General features: G+C 39.9%; 1 protein-coding gene across 1 annotated transcript in view; it reads left to right on the top strand.

The window, feature by feature from the left end:
* Positions 1-2033: 2033 nt before the first annotated feature.
* Positions 2034-21669, top strand: part of CACNA1D (calcium voltage-gated channel subunit alpha1 D) — a 192742-nt gene continuing 173106 nt past the window's right edge. Inside the window, exons 1-3 of the mRNA XM_075514379.1 lie at positions 2034-2070; positions 4326-4644; positions 7088-7193. Of these exons, the coding sequence (XP_075370494.1) occupies positions 2034-2070; positions 4326-4644; positions 7088-7193 (462 nt within the window). The remainder of the gene's footprint in view (positions 2071-4325; positions 4645-7087; positions 7194-21669) is intronic.

The raw sequence follows: 21669 nt of genomic DNA, 5'->3' as shown, positions 1-21669 counted from the left end.
CTGTGAAGTGGGTGTGGTAACTTCCCAATTAAACCAAACCAACAGATTAACTCACCACTACAACAGCTGAATCCATCAGGTCAGAAGTTTATAAAAAGGGAAATGCTGAAACCAAGGTCAAGAAGTGGCATTGGGGTTTTCCCTATTTAAAAGACTTCTCTCTAAATCAGCCTTGCTGCTAATGCTTTTTATCCTTTAACTTACAAAGGTAACACCGAAAGGGATAGGCTTCACTTAAGAGAGCGCTTCTTATAAAGCTGGAGGATGGGTATTCTTCAGCAGGTCCCTGGGGAATATCAGCAGTATTAAGGTTTTATTGCTCTTCTTCTAATTACTGTCTGTAGTTGTTATTTATTCTTAATTAAATGGACATAGCTGTGGATGAAGGATGGCTAAATGAATGGATAGGGACATGAATAAGGAAGTGGTAGAGGAAAGGGATAGTATAAGTAGTTTCACTGGAATGTTTTCTTAACAAAGTACCACCTGTGTCAAAGATAAAGGTTCAAAACCATCAGGTTTGATCAGGGCTTGTTCAAAAAAAATCCTGAAATACTCTTAAAAAATGGGGAAAATGTTCATTGCAGAGAAAACAGAATTGATTCTTCAAAACTAAAGTTTGTTTTGAATTTGTATGTCTATAATCCTTACTTTATTTCATTAACTACTTTTTGCAGTGAGTGAAATGCTGCCTTGCAGTAATTGAAGGCAGCTGTCCTGAGTTTTCTCCTTTTCAGCATACCTCATAGCCCCTCCAGCCGTGTGTATTGGTACACAGGGCTTCTGTGGTAGTTTCAAGACCAATTAAACAAAACCAAAACCTAAATTAAAGTTTTAGGGTTCTGCAGTGAAAGGTAACACCAAAAATAAAATTTTTCAAAGCCAGTTTTATTCAAATTATTTATTTGGATAAACTTTGAAAATCTCAGGGTTAGCTTGGAGTCAGAACGACAGCGTTTCAGCAGGTTAGTGTGGTAAGCGGAGAGCTCAAGGTTGTAATAACTTACTGGGCTTTCCCTGGAGGTGAAGGCGGAGGCCACGGGGTGAGGAGAGGAGCCACACGGGGTCGGGCGGCGCGGGAAGAGCGCGAGCGCGCTGTGGGAGAATGGTGCAGACAGGGGCGGACGAGGAAGGTCGTACCGGGCCGGTCGGCCTTGAGTTGTCAATAGCGAGAGACGTGGTTGCCGGAGTGCGTTAAAGCCGCTCACGTGCCAGTGGTGTCCCGGGCGTTACACCGGCACCTGCCGTGTGGGACAGCGCGAGTCGTACGGGAGGGGAAAGGGCTGAGGACGGGCGGCGTAGGCGGAACGCTACAGGGCCTCGGCCGGGACGTGGCGACCGCAGGGCTGGACGGCGCGGCTGAAAGCGCAGCGGTGCCTGAGGGAGGGCTGAGGGGCGGGAACCAGGTGAGGCGGCGTGTGGGATGGGAACCCGGCCGGTGGGAGCGGCTGCGCGGCGGCGAAGGGGTTAAGGCGGCGGCAGCTCTATTTGCGGCTGCCGGAGCTCCAGGCGATTAGAGAGCGGCTCCGCGCCCCCGCCCAGCCTCGCCGCGGGAGCGCGGCAGCAGCAGGTGGCGGTGGCAGCAGCGAGGGAGTTAACCCTGTGGCGGCGGCAAGTCAGCGGCAGGAGGAGGGGGACTGAGGAGGAGCAGGCGGCGGCAGCAGGAGGGGGGGGACTGAGGAGGAACAGGCAGCGGCGGCAGCAGCAGGAGGGGGACTGAGGAGCGGGCAGCAGCAGCAGGAGTGGGACTGAGGAGCAGGCGGCAGCAGCAGCAGCCGGGTTGCTAGGGATGGAGAGATCCCGTGTCACCCGGATGTGAGTGTCATGTTGGCCCAAACTCTAAGGGATTTGGCAGCGGCGAAGCATCAGGAGGAGGAGGAGCAGCCCCTCGCGCGTCGCTAGTCACTACCATGGGGGTCGGGTAGCGGGGAGCGCAGGGGGCAGCGCACACCTGGCTCGGGGTGGGGTGGGGGGCTTTTCTGCCCTTTTTTGTTTTTTCATTTTCCTCTCACGCACTGGAGAAAGTGAGAATAATGCACCACCAGCAGCAGCCGGAGCAGCACCCAGAAGGTAAGAGCCGGAGCTGAGGGGAGGGAGGGGGAAACGGGGGAGGATTTTTGAGGGATTTGGGAGTCGGGGATTGGGGGGATTAGGGAAGGGGTTGAGGATGGGGTAGGTTTGGGATGGGGAAGGGATGAGCGGCTGGGTTCGAGGAGGGACCAGGAAGGACAGGGGATGAGGTGAAGGCGTGATAAGGTGCTGCCCTCGGTGTGTGACCAGCATGGGAGCGGGTTTATGCGTGTCTGTCTCTTGCCCCGAGGCCATCAATATCCGATGGCTGCGCTGGGGGAAGACACGGCTTGGTCTGCGTTTCCCTCTTATTTGTGTAATCGTGGATAAACCTGCCCGGAGATGCTGCTCCCCGGCGGCTTCCCCGCGCCGGGGCGGGAGGGCAGCGAGGGGTTCGGGGAGGGCGGTGGGTGCGACGTGCTCGGCCCCCTGTTCTGCCGGGGCGCACGGGGGCGAGACGCGGGGCTCCTCAGCGTTAATCCCGTCCGCCGACGGGCTCCGGCGCTGCCACATCCCCCACTGTTGTTTTTAAATGATTCCTCGCTCCTCAATTAGCAGTAAGTTTGTGGTTTTGCCCCTGCTGGGGGCCAGGGGCTCCCCTGGAGAACGCAGGCACCCGGGTTTTGTTTCCCTTTCAAGTATTGATTTAAAAAGACGATGGATAGATAGATATATAGGTGGATGGGTGGTTTATTTGCGCCGAGCCACGTTTCATGGCATCCCAAAGGGCAGGCGGAAGGCGGGGGAGATGGCTGTGCCGTTGCTTTTCTATTAAAAAAAAAAAAAAAAAAAAAAAAAAAGAAAAAGGTGGGGGGGAGCAGGGATGCGTTGGAAAAATGTTGGCGATAAAATTCCCACCTTTGCCCCCGGTGTCAGCCCGCCCCCCAGGCGGCACTGCCCCCCGTGTCACCCAGCTGTTGATGCGCTGGGCGCTCGCCGCTGGCCAGCGCTCGCCGCGCTGGTGCCGGGTTCCCGCGGCAGCTCGGCCGCCTCCGTGGGCGATGCGGGCGAGCCCCGGAGTGACCCCCCGCTCGCCCCCGCGGCCATCCTGGGGAGCCATCTTGGTGCTCCCGCCTCCCTTCGCCCCCGGCGCGCGCTGCCGCCCCTCACGCAGGCAGGGGCGCGAGCGGAGCTGGGCGGCGGGAAGCGGCGGTGGCCGAGGCCGGACTCGTCCGCATCCACGCGTGTTCGCGGCTCTCGCGTCTTTCTCGTTGTCTGTTTCCCCCCGTCTAGAAAAGGAGAGGTGTGCTTTCTGTGGCTCTACTCTGTTTGACGAGCAGCGATCGCTGGGGAGCTATTTTCCTCTCCTGCCTCGGTAGATCTATTTAACAGTCATCCTGCCTGCCAGCCCTAATTCCCAGCACGTATATTGTGCCGGTCCTCCATTTTTTTCCCACCCAGGCACCTTCAAGTTTTGAATTTCACTTAGGAGTCTCTCCTTCCTACAGGTGCATGTAGGAGTAGACTCTGTTGCTCTAGTCAAAGAGCTCACGAGGAAACATCCTTGTGAGGAGGTGGTGTTTTGCCTTCTTTGCTGTCATCTGGATAAAGACGACTTTATTATTATTTGGAAGGTGCAGTTTATTTTGTAAATCCTTGTGAAAAAGCAAAAACAAACCCCATGCCTTTACAGTGGTTTCACGGTTGTAATTTCTACTGTGAAAAATACCAGTGCTTTATGAACATGTTTATCAGCAGACAATATTGGATTTTTCACTTGTGGGAGGCATCCACGCATTTTTCTTTGAAAATGCAGATTAGGGCAAGATTTAACTTGCTTACAGGACTTCCCCCTCCCCCCCTGCCCCGTGTTGGTTATTCTTAATTGAACAATGTATAAGTGTTTTAAGCAACTACTTTTTTTGACCAAAATGAAGTCAGCAAATAGTAAATGCTAAGGTACTACAGCAAAGTTGATCTTAAGGAGTGGCTACGTTTTGTTGGATAAACGTGGTGACAGAAAAGCTGCCATGCGGTTAGGAAAAAATGCAGTAAGTGGAAGAATCAAAACATGAAGTGTTTGTGTAGCACTTGTCTTGATGCTTGGATTAAACTTGAAGTTATAATACTGATTCCTGAGCATTTTTTGCTACTGTTCAATGACATATATATATATGCACACAGTTGTGCTCTGTAATATATGTAATGGAAGCATCACACTGCCAAGAGGTCTTAAAATAATATTTTCGTCAGAAATAGTGACACATTTTAGCATAAAAAATTATAACCAAGTACTTTTTTCTTTTGTCCCACAGAGGCGAACTATGCAAGTAGCACCAGAATTCCTCTCCCTGGTGACGGACCAGCTATTCAGTCAAACAGTTCAGCACCATCCAAGCAAACTGTTCTATCTTGGCAAGCTGCAATTGATGCTGCTAGACAAGCAAAGGCTGCCCAAAATATGAGTACCACGACAGCCCAGCCTGTAGGATCTCTGTCCCAAAGAAAACGCCAGCAATATGCCAAGAGCAAAAAACAGGGTAATACGTCTAATAGTCGGCCACCGCGTGCTCTTTTCTGTTTATCCCTCAACAACCCAATACGAAGAGCCTGCATTAGTCTAGTAGAATGGAAGTATCCTTTGATGCAGTTTCGTTTTTATGGTCTGTTCCTTGCATTTTCTGAATTTATTGAGGGGATTGTTTTACAGCATCTCTTTTAGCATCACAGCTAACACATTAGTTCGCTTGCATGTGTGGGTAACTGTCATTAATATCAATGGTAGTTAATTTTGCTTAAATTGTTAAAGATATCCTAATTTGTGTCATAATGACATAGAATATCATTTTACTGAAGTAAGTAGTTCAAAGTCAGAGAAGAGCTCATAGCTGCTCCTTTTTTCTTGGAGGAGATGGGGGAACATTTTCGGAACTTTTTAAAGTTACAGGCTTACATTATATTCCAGGAAATCTCTGTATTGCATTTGTTGCCCTTCCAAATAAAGTTGAATGGATAGGAGTGCATCTAGCCATGTTAATTGGGAGATGACCTAAGATGTCAAACCTGTATCTTCCATATTGCAATTTGGTGTATTGCCATTAGGGCAAATAAGGCAGATGTAGAAATCCTTTTGAAAAGATTATTTTTCCAAGTATTAAAAGTAGGAAAGATTTTTAGTTAAGCCAGGGACTCAAAGTACATACAAGTGGCTGAAATATATTAATCTTCTGAACTTGTACAACATATGTCTACCACCAAACATATTTGGAAGCATGTACATCTGTAGATGGGAGATCAGATATACTGGCCTGTATTCATGATGACTTGTATGCTGGGAAGTATTGCTTTATCTTCAGTTCAGTGGCTGTGATGTGGAAGTATGTGGATTTCTTCGGCAGAACTGATAGCATGTTGATTTGGTATATTATTTAATCCTCAAGAAAAGGTTTGAAATAGAAAATAGTTGTTGAGGTACGAGGAGAAAAATGTTTGCCTATTAGCCATGGCAACATCCCTGTAACGGAAAACAGCTGTTCAAGAGAGTAGATTACTGAAGTAAAACTCATTTTGTTACTTTAAACAGAACAGCCAACCTAGCAATAGGAACTGTTACTCATTTATTTGGCTTGTTTTTTTCAATTCTTTGAACATAATTCAATTGCAAATTGAAGATTCTACTTTCATTTAAACTGGTAGAAGTCCAACTAATTTCGGTAAATTGGCCTCTCCTTGGCTAACGTCAGTTAAATGAAATTACTATGGATCTGGAGTGGAATAACTCAGGGCAGAATTTGTCCTGGTAGCACTACGTCATAAAACAAGGTTGTCAATCTTGCGCTGGTATAATTTGTTTATTTCAGTCTGGAGAATGCTGCATGTTAAGATGCATGTTGTAACTTTATTTTGTATGCAACATAGCTGTTGATGTTGATACGAACATGAACTCAGCCCTTGAGGTGACAAACTTTTTGTAGGCCAACGAGCAAAATTTAACAGATCTTAAGGGGCACATGGGCTTTGCAGGAGTTTTTTTCAGGAAAAATAACTTATACGGACAAAAATATGCTTTTGAGTATATTCAGTACTCTTCCCTCAGTCTTTTATGGGACTCTTATGGACACGTATCAGGAAGTTGTGCATTGAATTGAGGAAAGGATGTCAAAAATCATAGCTAAGGCCTGAAATACTCCCTTTCCAAACTTCCACGAATAGGTTCATCTGGGTACCTCCATGTTTGTAGTTAAATGAAATAATGAAATACTTTTGGGGGAAAAGGAAATTAATGATAATCTGAAGGATGAACTTCGTAGGCCTGAATTTTAAGAAATATTTTTCTTTCTGGAAGACAAAAGATACCTCCAGGTTTCAACTACTGTCATCCAGATATGGTATAAAAAGTGCAGCTGCAATTCATGCTATTGTCAGTGTGAAAGCCCATAGCCTCTCAGTATGCATGGCTGCCAAGCCAGTAATGATATTCTATTCCCTAGTCTACTCACCTAAACTTTCCTCTGTCCTGGCCAAAGCAAAATTGTTCGGGAGTCCAGCTGTCAGAGACATGAAGAGAGGCTCAGAATTTTCCTGCGTCCATTGTACAGCTCTCCAGCTCTCATACAGAACAGTTGTGATTTGCTGGGAATCTTTCTTATATCCTACTACGAACTAGATCCCAAATGATTTTTCTCCTTTGGACAAACATGCTTCTGTTAACATTAATGAGACTTATGTGAGCATATAAGGACAGAAGAATTCCTTACCCATCATGATGACCCACGTATTGATTTAAGAGTGTATAATTATATTCATCTCTGGAATTTAATATAAAGTGCTCTGTGGCAGCAAAGAGTAATACTTTTCTCTTTTTTCGAAAAGAAGAGGATGTTGAAAGATCATTGTGATGGAAAATAATATGGTATAGTGATATAACGAAAGGTGATGAACCATTTGTCACAGTTATCGGCCAAAAGATTGCCTTAAAAGTAAGACTTGTTTTACAAGTGTTGATGCTGAAAGGAGAACTAGACTTAAAAGTTTATAGATACTCATAATTCATGAATTCCTTAACAACATTTTCCAGACCATTTGACATATTTATACTACTGTCTATTTTTGCCAATTGTGTGGCCTTAGCTGTTTACATCCCATTCCCAGAAGATGATTCTAATTCAACTAATCATAATTTGGTAAGTACTCTTGAGGTTTTATTTTATATGCTTGCTATACTTTTAAGCTGATGGTCATGATTAACTGCTAGTATTTGAAACTGTGTTAAGTATAGATAATTTTAGTAAAAAAAAAAAATTGGTATGTAGTGATACTTTAAAATAAAATGTATATGGAATTGCTATGGGTTTTTTGGGGGGTTTGGTTTTTTTTTTTTTTCCAGTTTTAATATGTGCTCCCTTATGTTGTGTTTAAAATAAGATTTTTCAGCAGTGATATTCTTTGGAGGGGAATGTGCATTAGTATTATGCTGCATGTCTATGTATATTTGTGTGGTTTAAAAACTTTATTTTGAATTTCTATCGCTTATATTGATTAAATATATTTACTAGCTGTTATTGTGTTTCTGATGTTTGTTTCTGTCCTTCTGAAGTTTTACTGCCTTTCCTAATATACTTGTCTAGTTTGTTTGCAATTTTTAATGGTGTTATTTAACTGTATATTTTACTAGATATTTCAGTTTTTAATGAGAGGATGGTGAGAAATTTTACATTAATACATTTTAAAGTGGTAAGAACATCAATGTGAGTTTTAAAAGCAGTCACTGCTGGTATCAGTGATCTTTCAAAAAGGGGTGGTACTGCAGTACATAGTGTGAAGAGACATATTTCTTCGATTGAAAATAGTATACTAGCATTGTGCTTGAAAATATGTCATGGAAACTAATTTTGTTTTAATTCTCTATTAAAACTTATAGAGGCTATCACACTCAAGGGCAATATTGAATTACATTGCAATAATTTCATTGTTTATTCTAAACACCATCTTGAAATAGTGGAGTTCAGTGGTCCTGTGCACTCAAAATCTGCATGTGGTTTCTTTTTGGGGGGGAGGGGAGGTTTGTTCACGAAATGAAGAATTGGATACCAGTAAGTAGGCAATTTTGAATTATTTTACATGGAAAATTTAGGTTGATATGAGGTCTTCTATTTATGAACATGTTTGTGTAATTTGTGGTGTGTAAGCTTGTTTATTTTCCTAAAAGTAATTATTCTGTGCATATGACCCATTTTATATGTTTTTTGTTTATCAAGATTAAGCAAATATGGACAATAAAAAATGCTGGCGAAAGGCAGAATAATTCAGGTCAGTGTAAAGAGTGAATTATACAGCTGTGTATCTAGCCAACCAACAGTCTTTATCTCTCCTTTCCTTTTTTTTTTTTTTATTTATTTTTTTCCCCCTGAGAAATTCAGGGCACAAATCTCCATAGCTGTCAATCCAGCAGGAGATCCGCTAATAACTAATTTCATAAAGGATTACATGAAAAGGGTAAAGCAGTTACTTGTGTTCAGAGGCTGATCATTTTGAAAGAAATGTTTTTAGCATTAGTTTTGTTAGGCTAACGTCTGGTATTTCTGACCTAATTCTACAATGCGCTAGTATTTAGAAAGAAATGGATATTTTCATCCCTGATGGTTTTTCTTTTTTTTTTTTTTTTTTTTTATCTAATGTGGCCAGGTTAGTCTAAGCAAAAATAAATTACTTTTTTTTTAGTAAGAGATCCTTATCCATTTTAAGTAGAAAAGGGTCTTGAACATCCCCAGTTATATGTATATAAAGTTTACTTGGCTATGTAAATTCTCTCAAATTCCCATTTAAATTTGCATTCTGTTTATACTGATGTTGAGTAATTCCACTAAGTTTGCCCAAAGAGCAAAAGAATTTACACTTAGAATTTATCCTGACAACATACTTTCAGGTGCTGGGACAGATTTAAGCCCGACAAGGGGACACACAGGCACGTCCTGTGTACCTGATCTAATAAAATAGTTCTGGAATGAGCAGCATTGGCTTTTCTTACAACTAAGGTTCTACATAATGAAATACACTAACCAGTGATCTGAGTTCACATATCTTGCTCTGCTATTTCACTGACGTTTTTCCTAGTGTACACCCACTTCCTTTAGTGAACTCTTCGTGTGGATTTAAGTGTATTGTGAGGGATTCTCATAGAAGAGCTGAGTTAGAAATCTTCAGGCTTGCTTGGGAATCTGCTTGAGCATGCATTTCCTGATGCTTGAGGTGTACGTATAGAAAAATATTTGAGAGAGGGCTGTCAGTTGTCGTACAGTGGAAGTAGAGATTATTCTGTTGAATAATGTTCCGATCTTTTGTGATACTGGTCTAAAAACCAGACCAAATCTTAAAAATCAGTATTAAATCTTATGAATAGGTTTGGTAGGATTTTAGCCCCCTGCATGTAGACATGTTTGTCTTCCATGAGCCCTAAACTGCCAGTTTGATCTTGCTAGGAGACTGTACCTCACTCTGGCTTTAATTCAAATTCAAAAGTAGAGGAGAATAGGATAATCTCCTCTCTCCTTCCAGCCCAGGTGTTTGGTCCTATCGACCCCACAGCTTCTTCTCCCCTCTTTCCTCTCTCTCTGGACACAGGTATCCATTGACGCTGTAAAGATTGCAGCACTTTTATCACTTAGTGCCTTGGGGAGGAGAGACCAGAGTGAGGAACAGGAACATGGTCTGCCTCCAGTGCCTTCACTTCCTCATTATGTAAACCGCAGAAGTTCAGCTTTATAAATTTTCATTTGCATATGGATATTGTATCTAGGGCTTGGTTCTTAGGGAGTAAATCAATGTTGCTTCATTGAATTGAATGGATTAATTGCTTTCCATCAGCTAGCTGAACTGGCTCATAATTTTAATTTGTAAACAGAAAAATTAAATATTTATGCATGTGGATTTTTTTTTTTTGATAAATACAAAATACGCATTGTTTGTAATCAGCCATGGAAAGAGGAAGCAATGGTACAAGAAGGCAAAAACCAGTGGAACACTGGTAAGTGGGAACTAGAAATGGAAACTTTTCCAGTTTTGCTTGGGCTAGGGAGAAGACTGTGTATATGAGAAGTTGAGGAGTCGAAGTGTTCATTCTTTATGGCTTCAGGAAGTCTGCAATGGCAACCTCAATCCAAGGGTGTGCATGCAGAACGGGTATTCATTCCCCTTTGTGATGGGATGTCAGAAGACAGCTTCTGTATGATGGGATTTCCAAGACTTATAAGAGAAACCTGAGATACAATTTCTGAGTCTGTCTTCACCTGTGACTGAGCCAGTGAAACACTGACTCTGTCAACCACCTAACCACTGGTTGAGCTGTGAGTGAGCCCTGTTCTTACCTTCTCATGAATGTTTCAATGTGTGGTGTCTCATCAACACAGTCAGTTATACGTTGCAGTAGTAACAGCAAAATAAATTTTATCACAAATGAACCAAAAATATAACAAACATTTTAAGAAACAGGTAGATGTATCTTAAGAGAAATAGTAAATCAAATGTATGCATATTTATGTATTTTTTAAAAATAGGATGTATCTTGGGTATCTGTTATTCTTGAATCTAAGTCAATTTTTAATCTTAAATATCTTAAGATAGATGTCTGTGAGAAGGTTCTAAACCCTTGTTTTTGGAACAGTAGACTATTATAGAAAATTGGCAGTACAAGCTAAATGTAAGGATGGGACAATTGTATGTTGCTGTGTTGGTCACTCATCTTTGCTGAGATCCAAGTTGTGATTGTTGAAGTTCTTGTGATAGAGCCAGCAGCGTGCTATGAGAGATGAGATACTTATGACAATTTAAGCAAGAAAGGGTTTCTTCATGATATCAGTGACTAAATTAAGCAGATGATAATCACTGATGTTGTAGGATAGGAGTCTCTTTCATTATTAGTTTTTTTGTGTCTTTTAATCTTCTGAGTAGACAAGCTTAGATTTCTGTTTTGCCTTTTTGCCATTCTCTGTGAGTAAAGGGTGCACTACAGCTATCTTCTTGCACCGTGGGTTCATGGTCATCCTTATTCTCTCTCAAGAATGATGTGTTAGTACTGGGTGATACAAAACAATGCATTTCAAACAAAGCAGAAGTGCAGAGTTAAATTCAGACTGGACTGTGCTTGACCGCTTGCCAGTGTTACAGTCCTGTGTTCTGTGGGAAAGTTTATCTAATTCTTTGTCTAAAAACACCTTGATGTGTGTCTGTGGTGTGTGCTGGGAGAGGCAGGAGGACGGGATCTTCTCTGCTGTACTTTGAACGGAGCAGTTCTCTCATGTATTTCTGTACTGCATAGAGTGCAATACAGACTAATGAACTTTAAAAACAGTTATTTAACTTGATCCTGAATTCTACTTAATTAATAATTAGTCCCTAATCAGTTAACATTCTTTCACAGGTGGGCCCAGTTCTTCTGCAAGTAGATGGGTGAAACTATTAGTGAACTAAAGAAGTTTATTTTTTCTCTTACAGCAGAACAGGGCCAGTGTACTTTGGGATGAAATCCTCATAAGCTCATTGCTTCATTCATATTTTTATGTAGTTTCTTTCATCTTCCTTCAGAAGTTTCAGGTGATCTGAACTTTCCACGCTTGATTCGGCTCTTCTTTTGGCAGTGTTTCTTGTCTGAGCTTGATAAGAAGCAGTTTCTGGAAGGATGGGTTTCCTGTATGTCTCTTTCTTCTGTTTCTGTCTTTTCCGTTTTTTTTTTTTCCCTGTGTTACATTATTTCCCTTTATGTCTTTTGTCTTTGTTAACTTCCCACTCCTTTCTTTCTTTCTTGTTATCTTTTGTCTCTGCCCTCTGGCTTCCCTCTGTGTTTACTCTTCTATTTGTCCTCTTCTGCAGCATGCTTTGCTCTACCTCACTCTCCCATCTCAATTTTTCTTTCTTGTATCATCCTGTTGTATTGTTCTCCTGTGCTCTGCCTCCTACTGACTTTCCTATTTGTTTGACTAGCACTGGGCTTCTTTACAATGTGCAGGCAGACTGGCACAATACAAGTCTGGATTTTGGCCGTGATTAAGACCTTTTTTTTGGTTATTCTTTTTCTTTTTTAAAATAAGTAAATGTGAACTATAAGAAGGCATCCATACTGAGTCTATGAAAACTAGACCCCTGAAGTTTGAGTTGAGTCTGCTTTGGGTGTACTGCATCTCTTGTGACTACACCCTGAAGGTTTTCACTGGTGACACTGTTCTACTTGAGAAGAGATTGACAGTCTGTGCATTTTGGGAGACTTACTTGCATAAATTACAGCAAATTGGCAAGTGCAAAGTCACGTGAGTAAAGGACTTAACCCTAATGCATAAAGGGCTGGAACCTAATGATAATTAAAGACTCTATGCCCCTGATAGCAGGATTCTTCAGCCTTGTTTCTGACTACCATTATCAGTGGGGAACCCTCTCAAAGAATGAGGTTCTGCATTAAAAGAAGGTCTCTCTAGCCTGTGCTTACAGAGCAGGTCAGGTGATGGTCCTGGACACCTCTTCTTTCTCCGAGGCAGTTGGGACTGGGAGAGCCATAGTGGGGGGACACTGCTACAGAAGGGTAACTGACTGTATCCTACTTTTCAGGCAAAGATTTCCTCTAAGTAGATGTAGGTGGATCTTTAAGTGCCTCCAGCAATAGGAAAGCCAGTGTTGTCCCTGAACTGTTAGTTGTGCCTTCAATCTAGGGCACAGCAGGAGAGTACTCTGAGAAGAACCGGTTGAACTCTTGACTTGGAGGTGTCAGGCTTCCTGTCCTTCAGCAGCCTATCTCATTAGCAGCCCCATGACTCATTCAGTTCTAAAGCCACATGACTAATTAATCCATCCATTGAAAAGGCTTTTGGTTTTTACCTTGCACCCGGTTATCCTCTATACGTAGTTTATCTGAAAATATTGTAGAATGCTGTTAATTTTAACCACATTTAGAATTATTTATTAAAGATTTTTGTTTAATTGCTAAATGTTCTGTGATGTATTTTTAGAAAGACTTCTACATAGATCTACTGTCTTTGCTGTGTTTACTTTTTCAGTTCAGGGGTCTCTGACGCCTCTGTGTGTGTCTCCTCGCTTAGAATGTCTTCCAGTCTAAATAACTTTTTGTCACTTGTGTTTCCGATCTTTTTCTACTTTTAGATTCTTAGCTAATGCTGTCTCCTAATGTCTCTGCTAGCTGGTATAGAAGTCACCTGAGGAAACTTTTCAGGAAAGATGCAAGATAATGTGGATTCTGTTGAAAATACTTCATTTTGCATATGGGAAAACATGATGGAGACATTGCAGTGTTTTGTGTGTATTTAGCCAAGCCCCTAACTACTGGGCCTAAAGGCAGTAGATTAATTCTTTGTAAGGGAAAATGTCATTAAGTTTAATTTGAAAAAAGATTCAAAAATATTTGATCTAATTGTAACTGATATACCACAGGAATTTTATGTTGCATATTGATTCAAGTCAGTGAAATGTATTTATAGATCTGTGTATGAGTAGTCAGGAGGGCCTGAGAGAAAGTCAGTAGTTTAATTTTGAAAAAAACTAGTGGTAGGAGCTGTCCTTTCTCTTTTCACACAGGCTTAAAAATGAAGAGGCTTGAATTCTCTACTCATCAATTTTTGGGTCTATATGCATATGTAAATGCTCTGAGGGATAGTTTTTGATAATTTTTTTCTGCTATTTTTAAATGTACACTGATTACTCTGGCATCTGTTTTGTCATTCAAAAAAAACGTGAAGTAACTATTTAACTACTGGAGCAGCCTGACTTATCTTTCTGAAAATTAATAGTAAAGCTGTTTGATGGTTATTAGGTGAGACAGTATGCATCAGTAAGTAACCTTTGCACAGCTGCAGGAATTCCTTAATAGCTGACATTTCTGCAAGGGAATTATTAAATAATATTGTAATGCTGTACTCAGCCCTATCTTCATATTTCAATTTTTTTATATTGCTGGCAGCCCAAAACTTCCAGTAGTATACACTAGCTAATTATTATGGATTACTTTGACTTTTATCAGTGCAGATCATGTATTTAGAAAACTTTTTTCCTTTGTCTTATAATGCACACCTCTGCAAAATAAATGACAATTCTGAGTTGGAAGCGTTTTACACCCACTTTGTCTTGCAGCCAGTTCCTAGGCCTATTCTGTCTGCTCTGCACTGTACCAGTAGCATGAAATGGCTCTTGAATTGTTTTGGTAAACATAATTGCATGTGTCAAGTCCTGCTCTAGTGGTGAATGAAACAGAAATTTTATTTCACACTCTGGCTGAGGAAAAGGAACATTCCTGAAAGAAAGATATGACCAGGATGACTGGCAATTTCCAACTCTTAGAAGGGTCACTTGGGTTTGTAGAGTTTGGGAACAACATAGACTAGTCCTTGTTCTTTTTTATTTTATTTTGTGTGCCCCAATACAACTTAGGATCTAGCTTCTTCAGCACAGATGAAAATGGCTGTTTGGAGTGCAAGAGTGTGAGAAGAAAGTCTGCAACTTAGTTTTACAGGTTTCAGTTAATGACACTGCAAAAATAATTTCTCTTTTTTTTTTTTTTTTTTTTAATGCAGGAGATAGCTTCTCTGTTATCCAAACCAGAAGGCCTTACAAAAAGATATAGTTAATCATGCACATTTGAAATAAAACGTTTTTTCTGTGTTCAAAGTTGCGAGCTTGTTCCTGTGGGGAATTCCTAGTAAGGGCTTGTCTCTCCTTAAAAAGATTTGCTGGTAGCGTTTCACTGGCAAACTGCCTAGGGAGATACAGCATACACCAGAAAGAGTTCTTTTTCTATTATAGCCTAAAGTCAGTTTCCCAAACAGAATAGTGCTGCACTGGTAGAAGGCTTTTTTTTTTTTTTTTTTTTAAACCCTGGTTTAATTGTGCTGTGAAGAGCATTGATTCTCCTCGCCCTTCTTTTCCCTTACTCCCTGCTTGATAAAGGTATATCTGGTCACAGTAAAAGTATAGGACTGGTCACAGTAAAATTATATCTATGTACTTCCAAATACACAGAATAATCTTATTAGTTACTATATCAGTTGAACGGTCAGTGGGAAAGTAGTTATATTTGACATTAAAATTGTAATTCAAATCTAAAGTGAGCATTTAAGATGAGTGGGAGAAGTTTGTACTTTTCATACAAACTATTGGAATAGAGTAAAAGTTGATTTTTAAATGCTCTGAAAAAAACATGAACAAACCTAGGTTATAAAACCAGTTTACTGACTGTATGTAAACAATGTGAATTACTAATTTCCTCCAATATTGAGCGTGTAAATTTAACAAAATACTAATCTACAGTTTTATTCCTTGACAATAGCTGCTATGCTAAAGGAAACCCTGAACAGTGTTTCTGAATGTTTTACTCAAAAAAGTGAACACATAAAATTGAGCATCTTCACATTTTGCCATGTATCAGTGCCACCCCAGAAGTAGATTAACATAAAGATTACTTGGATTTGCTTTATAAAACCTGTCTTAAAACTCTAGGTTATGCAGAATATGGGTGGGTGCTTTCTTTTCAAAACATGTTTCATATAAGAAGCTTATTATACATTGAGAACCGTGGGGTTTTTTTCTTTTTTTTTTTTTTTTTATATGGTCTGTGTGTATGTGAGCGCTGTGTCTTGAAATACCACAGAGTTGGGATGCATGGCTTTTGAAAGTGCTGGTCAAGCCTTGCTTGCTTAATTTAAGCAGAAATGGAAAAGTTCTGGGTGCTTTCGAAAAGCCAGTCCCTGGATACTTCAAAAGACTCATGTAGCTGTTTAGAAAATATATTTTAGTAGATCTTATCTGGTGAGCTTTAATGACCAACTGTTTTCGGTGATGGTTAATTGAATGTGTGATTTGGTTTACCATTCATTTTGCAAGAATTCAAATTTGTTTATCCTGCTGTCATGCACCAAAACCTTTCAGTTGCTGGGCCATCTGGAAGGACAAGGCCACGAAGAAAGGTTAAATGAATATATAGTGATAGTGGGAGAATGTTAATTAGGATGGATTTGCTTTTCAATGTTAGGGTTTTTTGGTTATTGTGTAATTCTCTGCAATAAAATTTTCATTTAATGAATCGCAAATGCAGTATCAACCCCCCCTTCACCCTTCAGAGAAGACTGAGAGCGTGCCCTTAGTTCCTGCTTGTATAAAATTCACTTGGTAGCACCGATTAGCAGCCTACTGTTGTTCGTGTTTTTTCGTGGTCATTTTTATGAAGAAGAGTGCTTTTAGAGTCCCATTCTTCTTGAAGAATGCTTTGATTAAACAGAGTGTGATTCTCCTCAGAAACCTAGGTGCTTGACTTCAGCATTTGAAACCAAAATTTAAATAAAGATTTGAGATTTATGCTCAAAATTTAACTATGAAAATAACATTTTTTTCAATGAAATCAACACAGCTGACCAGGATCCATCATTTGCCTGGTCAATGTTAGTAGGGAGTATTATTCTAGAATAATACTGTAGTGATTGATAGTAATGTAAAACTTTGAAATGATGAGCAGATTGATTTTTCATGGATTTATTTATATAGTTATGAACCAAGATTTTTTTCCTCTTATTTAATATTAAAAGGTATTATGTGAGTACATTTTCAGTTTTGTTGCATAGCTAAAAGTTTGGGCAGCGTCTAACTCCTCTGTTACCGTTACATGATGGTTTTCACAGTGGTCACTATTCATGTGGGTAGAGAGCTGCTTACAAGTTTGAAAGCTTGTAGAATTATACCGTTTGATAATGTCATTATTAAGGATCTGAATCTTGCTATTTGTTATTGTGGTAAATCACATAATACAAACTGTGATCGGTGTTGGTCAGTATAGCAGAAGGGATGATGCTAGACAAAGAACTGGCAGAAGATCAGAAATTAATCTTCAAATTTATTGCATATTTTTGAATAAACTGATATTTGTTGTATCTTAATTGAGGAAAGTATTTCAGCCCAAAGATTCATTTGGCCAGTTGTTTTTGTTGTCTTCTTCTCATATGATACAAAACAGGTGGTATGTTGAATTTTATCACACTTGACAGCTTAAATATGTTGTACTGAACTACCAGGTTGTATTTCAGTAAAATTTTGCGGAAGATCCAGTGGCACAAAGGAGCATACAGAACCGGTTACATTTGTATGGCATAAAGGCTGGAAAGCTCTTTGCAACGTAAGAACACAAAAACACAAGAAATGTTCATTAATAAGGTTCAGTAGTTCAATAATTATACTTTTCTGGGTTGGCTGACGGTGGCTGCAGCAGCCTCCAGCAAGATCGCATCTTATGCCATTCAGCTAATCAGAAAAATGCAGTCCTTCCAAGGTACTGTGTAGCAAATACCCTAAAGCTGTATTATGTTTATCAGACATTTTGTTAGTGCAATTTTCACTCCGATGGATTTATTGTAATGCCATTACTTTTTTTTTTTTAATACAGAATCCTTTAAAACACATACCAATGATGTGTGGCGTAAGTCAGTTATTCATCATGAAATGATATTTAAGTAATTATATGCTTATCTTCATTCCAAGACGACTTACTAGTTTTGAGTTCAGGTAGCTTTTATTGTTCAATAATTTATTTCTTGCTATAGCAAAGGAAAAAGCTGAAAGAAAACAACCTACCAAATTATCTAGATCTTGTATATCTATTAAAATAAGGTCTCAAAATCTCTTGACACCACTGACTTCAGAAAAACTAAATTAAAAAAATGCAGTAATAAAAATGAACAATGTTTAACCCAACTGTACCTAAAAGTCTCACGGTATTAAATGATGCGGACTACAGTTTGCACTCTGACTGCTAGAGCAAAGATGAATACTTCCAGGTACAGTCTCTGTGACTGGCCTGCATTAGTAGTGCAAGGCAGCTAGCTCTGTCTCTTGAAGTGCCTCAGCTGCCATAATTCTTGAGGCATAGTATAGAACAGAAAGTTTCTCTACATTCTAGTACCGAATTGAATGATACTGAAAAATTTTTACATTTTGTCTTAAATATAATGAAACTATCCCATTTAATTGAAATTCCCTAAAACATGGTTTCAGCAGAGGCCATGTTATTTTACTGGCTAATGATTCAGTTTTGTCATGAGTGTGTTGGTATAAGCCTGTCTTAAGACCAGATATGCCTGCCATCTGTAGTCTTAATACAATAAGAAGACCTTACCCTGAACTGTGAAACTCGCCGGAGGCTTTGCAAGCTTAACATCCATAGTTAATGCAGATTGAGCATAGGTGTAGACTGAGCACGCGCAGACCCACTCTGTCAGCACAGGTTAGATGTGTGACTTTTTTAAAGGACTTTGTCTCCTGTAGTAAAAGACCGTCAGCTGCTTCTCACATTTATGTTTTCCCTAAGCACTCTATGACTGAGAACATTTATCAGTGTGGATGAAAAATGCATGGGCCACAAGCTGTGATGTAGCTAAGGTGGTTCTTCCAGGAGCTTCCTATTAAAAAGGGGGAAAGATGGGGGGGGGGGGGGGGGGGGAAGCTTTTGCAGTCACATGCTATGTGTATATCTCTTTGAGCTCTGTAACTTCTGAGAGCATCTGATTTCAACCAAATACAGCAGAAACAAAGATTTCAAAGTTATTTTTACATGTTTTTTGAGAACAGGAAGAGAGAAACTTTGTGTTTCTTCTTTCCCCCAAAGGCAGGCTGCAGCAGGAGCCCACGTCATACCGAAACTCATCAACCAATGCTAGGCTGTAGGGATGAGGCTTTATTAATTTTCATGCTTACAGAGCTTCTTGTCTCCTCTAAGAGGAACACTGAATTATGTGGGTTAAGGAAATAAAATGGTTTGTTGCCATAGCAGAAAGGGTAAGAAAAGGTAGGTAGGATGCTAGCCAAGAACTTCAGGAATGAGCATTGAATTTTTTAGTTTGCCCCTGACTTCTTGTGTGTTCTTGAACAGGCTATTTATCTTTTTACTCTTTTAGTTTCCCACCTATAAAATAGTTTTCTGCTCTAAAAGGATATCAAAAGGAAACGTAAGTTTGAGGCTGTGAAACATTCAGATATGGTGATAAAGCTCATATGAACAGTGGAATGAGATCTAGGGAGTTCTCTTAAAGCAGTTTCTTTTGTCTTTATTTGGAAATGGTTTGGCTGACTTTCTGGTGAACACTGTCTGGTGAATTTTGTTGTCAGAGGCTATATTTTAAGTTTGAGAACGTAGAATGTTTTGGCAGCAAATTTTGGTGAAGAAAAAGTGATTGGTAGTAGCAATATAGGAACAGAAGGAACAGCCACTGTTCCCATAGTGATACGGCAAAAGCTGTTTACCTAAATGTCACTGCAGTAGGAAAGGAAATTTGGGGGAGTTAGTTAGATGCCTCGGAAGATACAGTAAGCTTCTATACGGTGTTTCATGTGTTTCTGAAAATGCTAATGTTAAGCTTCTATTTATTGTATTAGTAGCACAAGCACCCCTCAATGTTGTTTTTTTGTGGGAAGTTCAGTGACTTCCTTGAACAGGTGATCTGTGAATGAAACCAAGGCAGGCAACATCCCATTCAGCAGAAATTGCACATAGCAAAAGAAAGCATGATATTTTGCGTGTTCACAAATATGCTCATGTGAACTTTCCAGCTGGTGGGTATGGTATCACCGAAGGTGTTTTTAGCATGACCGCGTGACACATGGATGACAAGGGTATTTTTGGAAACCCTTGCAGCAACGTTACTATTGATTCAAATATTACATACTACTTAGGCCCAAATAATTATTTTAAATATACGTATGAAAGCTCAAATACAGGACCTTAGTACTCATTTTACTCAATGAGTGCTGGGGCTGAGGCCTTGCATGATGTTGCGTGTACCTCTCTGTTTATGTACTGGTCAGTGCAAATTCTGCTATCATGTAAGGACTTTAGCTTGCGGACTAAGCAAATAACTAGGTGGATAAAAGTTTTGTTTTTGTAATAGTAGTTGTTTGAAATAAAGTAGTATGAAGTAGGAAGAATAGGGCGTTAAGTGCAGGGTCCGAAATGAGTTTGAGACAAAAGTTGTGGGAGAGTTCTGGAGACTTTTTTACATTGAAACTTTTCCTGAAAGTTAGCTAATCAGTTAAAGCATGGATTAGATAAACTGTCTTCTGAAGTGTTACACAGTAAGGGGGTGAAGAGTACTGACTATTGGAATTAGTGTCCACACAGGGACTCTGGGCAGGAGTTTATCTAGTCCCCTTTGTCCATGTTTGTGAATGAGACTGCTTCAGAAAGTATCAGAAGAAAAGCAACAACTGGAAAGGCTAATGGAAAGAAGGCGAACTTAAAAGAGCAACTGCACAAAGATGGTATATTTTAGTATATTTTAGTGTGGTATGACGTAGCACCTTTTACTAAATAATCTGAATGAGCTTGATCCATTCTTTGAACAAAGATAAGGCGATGCTAGATCATCTTGAACATGCTTTGTTCTGTTCCAGTGAAAATAGGGTGAAGATTTACAGATGATTTTGAGGCCTTGACACGAGTGGGTGTTCAGTGAATGGAGGGTTTCCAGTGAAGGGTTAAGTAACGTGGATTGTAAGCACATTAGAATTGCCTTTTTCTTGCCTTTAAACAAGTGTAGAGGTAACAAAATACAAATGTGTTAGTAGATAACCTTCAGACAAATTGATCATGATGACTGAGTTAAACCTACAGATTTCTGGGCTGAGGATACTGGGAGTATTTAAAGAGATGGATTAAAGCTCTATGCTTAAGGGCTCCTGGACAATAGCTGTTTTCTAATGGTTAGAGAAGTGATAAATTGTCAAGGATGCATCAATATCCTTCATACAACATTTATCAATATAAATGTATTTCTAAAGAGTATGGTTACACATGTAAGAAAAGTAGATGTGTTATTTTGTAGCTAGATTGCTTCGTAAAAGTGTACTTTGAAAATGCCTATTTGCCTATACAGAGGGTATCTTTAAGTCGAGGTGATGATGCTGAAAAAGGCTTAGTTGGCCCGTGTGTCAGCCTCAAGTTGCAAGACCAATGAAGTCTTTTTGGATAGCAAGATTCTGTGTTCAGAAATGTTAGTTTAAATTCCATATTCCATCACTTTGTATAAAAGGACAGAATCATAGAATGGTTTGGGTTGGAAGGGACCTTAAGGATCATCTAGTTCCAACCCCCCTGCCAGGGGCAGGGACACCTTCCACTAGATCAGGTTGCTCAAAGCCTCATCCAGCCTGGCCTTAAGCACTTCCAGGGAGGGGGGCATAAACAGTCATGTTATTTTCTTTGATATGTGACTTTGTGAAATACTACTAAAACCATAAAATACTTCTGAATTTGCATTTACGGAAGTACAAAACATTTAACATGCTTACTCAAAAGTTTCATATCTAATAAAGAACAAATTTTACATGTAGATAGTTCAATATTTGGATTTGGGATCTTCAGAGTGCAGAATTTATTTGTTTTTGTAAGATGAATGTTTGCACTTTTGTTTATAAGTCAGGGAAAAGAAAGAAACAAACCTATGTGCCCAAGTGCATACCAGAAGATATAAATCATGTAAAGAGGATTTAGTTTCTAGAAGAGATCATCAAACTAGAAGAGATCTACCAAATGTGTAAACCACATTTTTGCTGAATGTGGAAGAAAAAGTTTAAACCCACAAAAATCTTCTTTAAACTACTAAAAATAGAAGTGAGCATGGCCATTTTATA

The sequence above is a fragment of the Mycteria americana genome, chromosome 11, assembly GCF_035582795.1.
Source record: "Mycteria americana isolate JAX WOST 10 ecotype Jacksonville Zoo and Gardens chromosome 11, USCA_MyAme_1.0, whole genome shotgun sequence".
Classification (NCBI taxonomy): domain Eukaryota; kingdom Metazoa; phylum Chordata; class Aves; order Ciconiiformes; family Ciconiidae; genus Mycteria; species Mycteria americana.
Note: the sequence above shows the minus strand (reverse complement) of the source record. Positions and strands in the feature narration are given on the sequence as shown.